The sequence below is a fragment of the Lotus japonicus genome, chromosome 2 (assembly GCF_012489685.1).
Source record: "Lotus japonicus ecotype B-129 chromosome 2, LjGifu_v1.2".
Taxonomy (NCBI): domain Eukaryota; kingdom Viridiplantae; phylum Streptophyta; class Magnoliopsida; order Fabales; family Fabaceae; genus Lotus; species Lotus japonicus.
In genome coordinates this window covers 36,380,228-36,391,388 of record NC_080042.1, presented here as the reverse complement: position 1 = coordinate 36,391,388, position 11,161 = coordinate 36,380,228, and the positions used below count along the sequence as shown (strand labels likewise).

General features: G+C 38.5%; 1 protein-coding gene across 1 annotated transcript; it reads left to right on the top strand.

Annotated features, from left to right (window-relative positions):
• Positions 1–6,054: 6,054 nt before the first annotated feature.
• Positions 6,055–10,742, top strand: LOC130737969 (superoxide dismutase [Cu-Zn] 2-like). The gene is made up of 7 exons (XM_057589846.1): positions 6,055–6,195; positions 6,311–6,412; positions 6,858–6,953; positions 7,046–7,077; positions 7,334–7,409; positions 10,035–10,088; positions 10,500–10,742. The coding sequence occupies exons 1-7, from the start codon at positions 6,102–6,104 to the stop codon at positions 10,526–10,528; spliced, it is 483 nt and encodes a 160-aa protein (XP_057445829.1). The 5' UTR covers positions 6,055–6,101; the 3' UTR covers positions 10,529–10,742.
• The last annotated feature ends 419 nt before the right edge of the window (positions 10,743–11,161 follow it).

Below are 11,161 nucleotides of genomic sequence, written 5' to 3'. Positions count from 1 at the left end.
TCGGGTAAATTATTAATTTTAGTCGGGAGAAATTAATATTAGAATAGTATTAATTTTAGTAGTATGTAATTAATTAAGAGGGTTTAGTTTTGTGATGGTAATAGTAATAATGGAATTGTAATATACTGAAAATAGGGTTAAGGTGGAAAAAGGGTAGACATGAGTTTTAAAAAGAAAAAAAAAGAAGGGTTTAAAAAGAAAAAGAGAGAACCGTGTGAGAGGTAGCAGGAGGAGAAGGAGAGAAAGAGCAGTGCGTGCGTGAAACCTCAGAAAGGGAGGGAGAACGGTTCCGTTTCAAAGATTTTGATCAGGGAACTCGGAGCTGCACTCAATCCAAAGGTAAGGGTGGGGTTTTGAGTTTCTAATGGGATGATGGTGAATGATATGTGGGATTTGGGGATGTAAATCTGAAATTGAATCCAATGATTTTGGGGATTCTGGGTGATTGAATGGGGGAGGAAAAATCTGGAATTTGGGTTCACGGATTCTGGATTGAAATCCTGGACTGAATTCCTGGTTTTAATTTCTGGTTTGCCATGATTTTCTGTTTTGAATTTACAATTACGGTACCTGTGGTCTGATTGATGGGATTCATGGTACATGGATTATGGGTTGTGAACTCATTAGTATTCTTCCTGTCATATGATAAACATGCAATCAAAAGTTGAACCTGTAGTTTGATTTTAGTAATTCTTGGCGCATGGTTCTGGTTTATGAATGTCATGCCAATTGCCTTATATGAAGAATTAAAAGTGATGCTATGAATGTATGCGATGATTCTTAGGAAGCTTTGCTACATGGCTAGGTACTATATGATTTATGCATGGATTTGATGATGCTGTGCTGCTGTCCAAAAATTTCCTAGGCTGGACAGTACACTTCGAGACCTGTTTTCGCTCAGTTAGAGTGCTCAAATGAAGATGTGATCAAATAAGAAATTGTAGGACTTTAAGTTAGCTTTCTAGGCATATAAAATACATGATTTTTGGTTCAGTAACGAATTCAGGAGACCGCTTTTAGTGGCTGGTGTTCCTGCTGTTTTTCCAGATTACGGAAATCCTGATTGTTTTGAAAATATAATTAGATTTAGCTTACATGTTGTATGAAAGTTAATGTCTTTATGTGCCATGTATTAGCTATGAGGATGATGCATGTGGCTGAACACCTTTAGCATGAAATCCATAATTTATTTACCATATGTGATAGCTTCTTCCATGATTGCATGCTTAAGTGAGTTGTTTCATTGATTTGGTGCCAAAATTGCCTAAGATGTCAGGGTAATTGCATAGTTGATAAAAATGCATGTGTGCTGAATTGTGTTGTTTTAAGCGATGTTAGTGATGTAGTGATATAGGCGCAATGCCTCATGTTGAAGTCATGATTATGAGATGTATACGTCCTTTTGAGTCGCATAGCATCTGCATACCCTGTGATGGCCTGTATTGGCGATTTGTGATGAAGGCTTATGCCTTGTGCCTCCAATAATTGGAAATTAGTGATGAGGGCTGAAGCCCTGTTGGTACCACATACATATGCATAGTCATTGTTGTGTTCGAATTGTATCCGAGTTGATGATGTTATTTGTGACTGTTTTTAGTAACTGAACTATGTAAATGTAAAAGAAAATGGTGTGGCCTTAATCTAGCATATTAATTTTCATTCTCCTATTTATGTTACTCGATATCTCACCCCTTCTATTTGAATGTTACCCTTGTCGGTAACGTGCAGGTAACTAGGAGGAGTAGTCTATAGCTTTTAGTTCGAGTTGGAGTCCTTGCTCTGATACGTAGCACTCGGGGGGGGGGGGGGCGGGAATGGACGCTTGATTTCCTTTCTGTTATAATTTGAATTAAGTTGTTATTTGAGAAGTTGTTTCTGTTTTAAGTTGTGGGCAAGATGCTATGTTTTCTTTAAGTTTTAAAGACATTGGATTCGCTGCATAACTATTTGTCAAAGTGAACTAGTTCAAAGACTAATTAACTGTCACAAGAGCATTTAAGTTTATTTATGAGTTCATCTCAAAGTTTATGTGCTATGTATCTGTTACAAGAGCATTATGTTAATGTTTTAAGTGATTATGTAATGCCTCATGAGTGTTAAAATTTTTATCACTCTGATATTTGCAATACATATACCGTTTAGAATTGGGGTGTTACACTCGACCAGTACCTGGTCCACAGCGAACTGTAGGCGGCAAGTCAAAGCTCAGCTCCATACGTCGTAGCACTCCTCTCGTCAAGCGTCCACGCTCGTCTGTCTGGTCCTCCATGACCCTTCCCCGGTACGTCGCTCGGTGACCCGCAACATCGATCACCCAAGCGGTGGGGGCATCACGATCCACCAACTCATACCTGATCCCCCCCGAGGGAGAGACCATCGAAAACCAGTCGGCCATCGACATCTGGCAGCAGGCCGACCGCCCAAACACAAACATGAAACCAAAGCCAAAGCGCTAGGGTCAACTCACGGAAATAAGTAATTATACACTCAACATGTGATTTGGGGTATAGATATATATGTTGATATATATACATATAAATAATCGTAGCATGTTAATGGCTCTAACAATGCTTCAATAAATCAAATAGCATACAATTCCAGTCAGAGTGAATGTATGCGTGAAATGCAATCAAAATGATCCGGATAGTTCAAGTGGGATGGGCACCATCGAGTCAGTCCTAACACCGGCCTAGTGTTTAACCATTTCCGCTCGGGTGTCGCTTACAAACCCATGCATAGTCGGCTCAAACCGCTATGCCGAAGATACACCCAGGTGTTCTTCGATGAAGGCAATTCCCAACCTTCGTGAAGCATTCCCGTTCTTCACTCTTGATGAAGCATTCCCGTTCTTCACCGAATGATGAAGCATTCCCGTTCTTCACCGAATGATGAAGCATTCCCGTTCTTCATCGAATGATGCATGATGCAATATGGTTAGCCAAACATCGAATCGTCCTCCCAACGCAAGTGTTTAGCTCAAAATCCAAACTCAAAACCCAAGAGTTTAGTGTCGGTCAATACAACACTACTCCAACAACAAGAGTACTAAAGTACTCGGTGACTTTCAATCATCACCGTGGCTCACCCCCCCCCCCTGGTGTCCACCAAATCTCCAAAACCCACATCAAAAGTCGACTTTTCCCCGTCTTTCGCAATTATTTTCCCCTTTAGTTTTCCTATGTTTATTCGTTAACAAAAATTGTTTCGAACTGAATTAGTCAAGTTATGAATTTATTCCGCAAAGTCTAGGTTTCCCAAAGTCTCCAGTTTTCAAAATTCTATTCATTCTAAGTTTCCAAAAACCCTCCAAAAGAAATTCCCGGGGAAAGTCTAAGCATACCAACAAATGGCTTAGTCTCAAACCCCACATTAGAACTTGCCTAGGGTTGTTTCCCCAACCCGAAATATCAAAGATCACCAGTTCAATGATTCCTCACTCCGAAGTCGCGTCACAACGCACAATTCAATAACATCTCAATATTATAAGTTATGGAAAACATCATAACATTAACTCATCATCATAATCAATATCAAGTAAAGCATAAGTCGAATTTATCGATTCCTATCATGCAATCTTAGCTAAAAGGTAAGTTGCCCTAACCTCGAGTTGCTCCAGCCTCGTGGTCAAAGTTTCCTTCACTCAAATGCTCTGAAAAACCCAAAGTTCCTTCAACTGAACCTCGGAGAAAAACAAAGCAGAATCCAAACAAAATCGATTAGCTCGATCACAATACAACTCATTATCGATAGAAAAAGCATTAAAGCTTCAGAATACAACAATCGGGTACGAAAAGACAAGTTTTCGAAAACGAAAAACTCCCCCCCCTCACTACAAGCTCTCGACCACAATAGGAAAAGAGCTCCGGCTCTTTTTCTTCGATCTAATGTGTTTACAAGGTAGTTTTAGGGTAAAACTAAGGCAAAGAAACTGTCGGAAAAATTTTCGGACGATCGGATCGAAATACGGCTATTCAGGGGCGTTTTGGTCAAAATAAAAGCTCAAAACCTCAAAGTTACAACTTCGGAAAACAAATTTGACAGCGATGTTCCTAACGACATTTGTAACAACTAATCCTAAAGGCACGAAGTCAGATTACGACTTTTCGACATTAAAGTTTTGAAATGTGCGCAAAGAGGGCTTTGAATCAGTTTTTCAGATCCTTGACAACTCCATCAAAATCGGCGAATATCGGCGAAGGTTCTAGGCTCTTGGGCACGTACAGAACATACCCCAAGCGAAAAATCAAGAAAAACGGATTGTTTTACGAAAAGCTCGAAACTTTGAGCACAGAAACGACTAAAGAAACGCAGTAGAAACGATGATCAGAGGTAAGAATCAAGCTAGTTACCTCGATACCTTGAAGTAGGAACAAACTGCGCGAAGATCGGTCGAGTTTTGGCGAAAATCTTTTCTCCCTCTTCTCCCCTTGAACTCGCGGCCTCCTTGGAAAGAAAATGGAGATATTTTGAATTTTTAACTATTTATAGGAAGGTGAAATCGCGGGAAAATGAAAGTTTCACGATTCCGATTTTTGCAGCACATTCATCGGTGAATTCTAAGCGAGATTCTGGCGACAGAATTCCAGAACTCAAAACAAATCTCTATAATTAGGGAAAAACGATCTCCAAAATCCCAAAAGCGGTGTAAGTTAATCTGTCCCGAAAAACTACTTTTTGCTGTGAAAGTCGGACGACAAAACTCCGTTCTGAAGAAAGATTGGAAACATCGAAACAAATCTGGCAACGCGGACGGAAACGTCGTTAAAAGCTCCGAATAGAAAAAGTCTTCATTCACTGATTGAATTTAGGGTTTTGAAGCAAAGAAATAAGCGTTGTCGGACTTCCGAGAAGTGAATACTATCGTGCGTACAGTCCAGAGTTCCGAAATGAAACACTGGTCGAAGGAAAAATAAAGAGAACTTTTTATTTTCCCAAGGATTTGAAATCTCACCTAAACGTTGCTTTAAAAGCGAAATTAGCTTATTTTGGACACTCTCGCCACAAGGCAGGTGTGCAGACGACTCGCACTAACCCCTAAAACAACTATGAAACATTCCTCAAGCAATTCCTGAACTTTCTTCTTCATTAACCTTTCTCAAACAGCGAACTCCTGTCACGCTTACACTGATCCTACGCGTGAGTCGGAAAATAAACTTGTTCTGTAAATCCAGGTCTTACAACGGCGGTAGCTTCGCGGCGTGATGAGTGTGATAGATGGGGAATCTGAGCTCAGATCTGGAAGAAGAAAGTCGTTTGCAGCTGGGTTAGTGGGTGGCGGCTAGGGTTTCATGTTTGGGATTTGCTTCCTTTTCCAAGTGCGGCTCCTCCCATTTATGCCTGCATAGCTCAGGTGTTTCGTCTGTTATTTGGTACTGTAAAGCACATAGCTCATCTCTGTTTCTTCTCTTCATCCCTTGTATATTTCCTTTCCAATTCCTCTTTTTATTTTCTTTTGCTCTTTGTACATCTTTTGGGATTGAAAATGAAACACGCAGAAGAGAAATTGGGGGTTTGATTTTGTATTTATTCTTCGGCTTCGAGGTTTGATATTTCTTTGGTTTCTCTATTTTTGGGTTGCTTGTGTTGTTTGTTGGGTTTGTTTTCTGGATTTGTATCCCTGAAGCTTGTGATTGAAGGTTGGGTGGTGATGAAGATCGATGGAGGTGATGGGTATGTGAGGATGATGATGAACAGTAAGAAAATTTAGGTATTTACTTGTTTGATTGTTTCTGATTTTGTCATGAACCCTTTCCAAATTGAATTGGGGGTAGAAAATAAAGGAAATATGGAATAAAAAAAGAAATTAGTAGTTTCTTTAATTAGAAAAAAGAAAAAACCGGCTAATTTACTGCCACGTCAGTAGTCACCGACACGCTGTCAACACACATCAGCGGTCAACATGGTCAAAGGGAAAAAAATCAAACGGTTTAATAAGTAAAGCGACGGAAACCATCAAAAAAATTGGTTGAGGGATAGAAGCCAAATTTTTCTATAGTTCAGGGACCAAAAGAATATTTAACCCTTCCTTTTATTTTGGTACAACGAAAGGTTTGGTCTTTTATTTCCATTTCCCACAGCCGGGAGAGAAGAGGGGATATGTAATGGAGTCTACAAAGGGAACCGTTAAAGGTGTGGCTCTCATCAACGGAGATAACAGCATCAGAGGTTCTATTCAGTTTGTTCAGCACCCCAGTGGTTAGTGGTTACTCTATCTCTCTCCCTCTCTATAGCTTCTTGTTTCATTCTTTATGTTTGTTTATTCAGATCATGATTCTTATCTATTTCAGTACGATTGCTTGCGATTGTGCAGGGATTACCCATGTGACTGGAAGGATAACAGGGCTGACCCCGGGTCTTCATGGGTTCCATATTCATGCTCTTGGTGACACCACGAATGGCTGCAACTCCACTGGTTCGCACTCTTCTCTTTACTCAACATCTGAAATGTTATCATCAACTTCTACAATTCTATTTACATTATTAGGATGGGTTGAAGCTATACAGAGGAAGATTGAGAAGAGTTAAAATGCAATTCTCACAAGAACCCTAATCAAGTTTAATAGTTTATTTTGGGGGAATATTATTTGTTTTTTTTTTTATGGACCAAGTCCGAAGCTTGTTTACGTTGCACTTGACCAGTATCTGAACACACTTTAGTCATCGTCGTTAACCTTGCTGTAAAAATTATATATTTAAATTTGAAAGCAAACATTTGTTTCAATAGTAATTATTTTTTGCTGAAGATTTAATGCAAGCTAAACATTTTAAAAAAGCATTTGAAAAAGAAGTAATTTCTCAAAATCTAAGCTATACATGCATGTCTTTCTATTCATTTTTGGCTGTCTTCATTACCCCAGGTCCTCACTTCAACCCACTCAAGAAGAACCATGGAGCTCCTTCCGATGAGGAGCGTCATGCTGGTGATTTGGGTAACATTGCTGTAGGCCATGATGGTAGTTTTTTTTTTTCCATATATATTTTAATATTCTGACTATTTGGTATGAGTTGCTTCTGGGAAATCTCCTTAACATTTTCTGTTTTGCAGGAGTTGCTGAGATTTCTATCAGTGATGTACATGTAAGGAATTTAGCTTTAGCAAGGTTCATCATCTTTGTGGTTTTAGAAAATCATCTCACTTGATCTGATTTACTCATCTGCACAATTAAATCAATAATAAGCTCAGTTCTGCTTGTGTACTCCTATACTGTTCTATTATAACTTTTCTTTAGTATTGTGTTTCCATTTGGTTGATGTTGCAGTTTATGAACTTTGAATGTAGTTTGATTGGGTCTTGAAGCACTTTGGTTTACCTTTTCTCATTTTCAATATGTAGATTCCGCTGAGTGGAGTTCATTCCATACTAGGGAGGGCTGTTGTTGTACATGCTGATCCTGATGATCTGGGAAGGGGTAAGATTTTAAAATTTTGCCACAGAATGGATGAATATGTTTCATTAGAATTCTTCTTGTTTTCACTATGAAATATATAGCTTTTCTTTACCCCTAGTCATATTTTTTTTATGCTATAATTCATTGGAGAAAGATTTCCATGGTAGTATGCTGTATTGACTACTGACTATCATTATTTCTTGATATGGTAACTGGTAAGCATTGGGTGAAAATTATTTATGCAGTCCAGGTTGATACTGTCCTATTAAAAGTACCCCTTTATATTTCTGTTATCTTGGCTGCATATATTTCTTTCTCTTATCTAGCGCTCATTTTTTTGTTTAGTACTTTAGTATCTTCTCTCTCGGAGGCATTCTAAAATCTTTATATCTACTAAGTTATAGCTTCTATGATGAGATTAGTTGTTTACTGACCTATTGGCTGTCATGCATTGTGCTCCAAATAAGTCATCCCTTTAAGTCCGTGATATCTTTTGTTTTGTCCTCTACACAGTCATCCTAGTTTACAGCTGTTGCCTGTTCTGTCATGTGCCCATATGTCATTAATGGGATCGCGGGTCAAATCGCGTTCAATTGCAGCTAATCACGGTGCTCCAGGTTGAAGATGGGTCCGATCCAAGGAAAATCCCCAAATTGCCCAAAATTATAAAATTAGGTTAAAATTTGAGGGTACTTTAGGATTTCTCTCTTAATAAGTGAAACGCGCATTTTACTCTTCTTCTTAGAGTTTCTTCTTTCTTTACGCTCTGCGATCTCCAGTGCGACTTCCTTCAGCTCAGCCACCTTCGACCAGAGGTCCAGACCACGGCGCAATCTGACAAGCACCGTCCAGGATCCGGCGACCACCACCCCTGTTTCCCTTGGGCCTCTGTTCTGTTCTGAGTTGCTCTGTTTTTTATCTTCTATTCCTCTATTTTTCTTTCCTTTCTTTTCCTTCTTATTTATTATTCTCTTCTCAAACATACTTCTCCAGTTCTCATTCTCTGGTAGTCCTCTCTTCTTTATCATTTCATCATGTTATGAATTTGAAGTTATATTTATCACTTTTTAGTGATTATATGTATATATTAATAGTAATTATATAATATTATATGTGAAAAATCAAAATAGTGGTCATCCCGCTATCCGCTATCCCGCTATCCCACTTTTGGTGTCCTCCGCTATGCGCCGCGATCCGGGATTGACTACTATGACTCAAGTTCTTATGTATATACACTAACTAATCCTTTACTATTAAAAATGAATCCTCGTAAGCTTCTCCTGTGTTGCCACCAAACCATCCAAAAGAACTAATTTCTGAAAAAGAGATCTGCAGTTGACCAATGTAGTTGTCCTAACCAATTTGCCCAATCTGCATCCTCTCGTGTTCATTTCATTCAGGAGAGAGGGTTGAATGAAGAAGATCATGCTGGTTAGAGAAGTACCCACCAAGGTTGTGCACATATACACAACCTGATTTTACAGGTTATAGCAGGTTGAGAGCTTTTATTAATTTTTTTATGAAACAATAACGATAAGCTTTTACTGCTGAGTGCTGAGTTTTCCCAAAAGTTGACTTTTGAGCACCTTCTCACCGTCGAAAGTTATGTTTGGAAACAAAAGAAAAATAAAGACAGCTGTGGGATTTGAACCCACGCCTTTTCGGATAAGAGCCTAAATCCGGCGCCTAAGACCACTCCGCCAAACTGTCTTGTTGTACAGGGTTTCTGCATTATGCAATATTATTACAAACAATGGAAAAACCAAATACATACACACAGACACACAGACATAGATGGAGCGTATCAAGTGAGAACTATTGTTATTGTGAGAAATGAGAACACTTAATATTAGCCGTTAGATTAAAATTAAAGACTCAGATTAAAATGAAAGAAAAAAGGATCACGTGACACATCATTTTGTGACTGTGCCCTACCCACTTGTAAGCAGCTTTGCACTACCTTCTTCCTAGCCATTATGCTCTGCTTCCGAGAAATCCTTTCACTGGGTTCGTTACGACACAATAGGAGGCGGGGCGAGGCGTTCTCCATCAAGGGACCTGTAGCCATGGCGAGAGGAGAAACCTATCAGGCAGGTCAGGAAACATGTGCTCCATCAAGGGGCGGACGCAGTCCACCAGTTTGTTGTAAGAGTATACACAAGAGATTTTAGGGAGTGGCCGTCTAAGGGCGAGCTCAGACTTTGTATGGACTCTTGGGACGAGAAATTATGAGGCCCAAGAGTGTTGTTAATAGTATTTACATGAAGCAACTTGTCCTGCATGAAAGTGTTGTTAATAGTATTTACATGAAGCAATTTTAAACATGTATTATTTAGTGTTGAATAGTCATGTGGAAGCTCCATAGTATATATGCATTTTCTAGTAAACAGGATACAGGCGAAAGCTACATAGTATTATTTCCTGTTAATTTCCAAATAATATTTAAATATTACGAATTTTGATCTTCACATGCGTACATATTTTGTTTGAGCTAATGGACTACAGAATAGATCTGCCATATTCCTGTGCTTTAAAATTCTAAACTCTACGATGGACTGCTAGTGTTCTGTTCATCACTTTATTTATATATAACTGCCTCAACTTGCACTTCAGAATTTCTTACCTTTTTTTCCAATCATGAAACAGGTGGGCATGAACTCAGCAAAACCACTGGGAATGCAGGCGCAAGAGTAGGATGTGGTAATAATTCTGTTCTTGAGATTGTTTCCGATAGACATTTCCCTTGATAAATGTCTAATCCTTGCATGTGTTCTATTAGTTTAATCCTTGCATACATAATTTTTTACTGGTTAGTATCTCTATGATATTACTCATTTGAGTTTCTTGTTAAATTACAAAGTAAATAGGATCATAGAAGCACATGTGTCAGGATGATCGAACCTCCTTGACTCGTAATGTGTTATCTATAATATAGTTGAAGTGCATTTATGTAGAACCATTCTTATGTGCACACTGCACAGCATTACAGTCAGTAGGTAGATTAATCTCAGTGTGACAGAAAAGGAAGCATGTAGAATTCAGTTTGGTTTAATATGGCCTGCTGCTTCTTGCTTTATAAGTCGAACCTGACATTTTCTATTGGTAAATCAGGTATCATCGGGCTCCAGTCATCTGTTTAGGTTAGTGTAACTGCAGATATTTGTTATATTCATAGATGGTCAATGTCTTTTTGATTTTTTTTTTTTTATCAAAGTACAATCATGCGGGAACTAATATAACTATTGTAGCAACTCTAATGATAAGTCAAAAACTTATATTCCAAATTTCCAATGTAATAACCCGTTTGTTCCCTACTTTATGGTTCCATCCAAGGCAACCTTGGTTTACCTGCTATCTTGGTAATGGAGTGTTGGTTTGAAAATTTGTACTCTTTTTCCTTGCTAGATTTTTATTCCAAAAGCATTTTTTCTAGTAAGGTTTTAATGAGATTTTTTTTCTTGTCTTTCCCCCAATTGATAATGTTCTCTCCAAACTCCTCAGAAGTCACACTTTGTGATAAGGACACACATCATACGACGAAAAACTGGGTGAGAAACAAAAATTTGAATTAGAGACTATGCAAGCAATATGTGACATGTATTAACAATGGGGATTTAATTGAGTAACAAAGTAAAATCATAGCAGTAAAGGATTAGAAGAACAAGGATGAAAATAGGGAAAAAAAGCAAATTACTCTCCTGAAACTTAGGGTCATGTGTGACTTAGTCCTTGATGTTTGGTAGTTAATAAGTGTAGTTTAGATTTGAGCATTC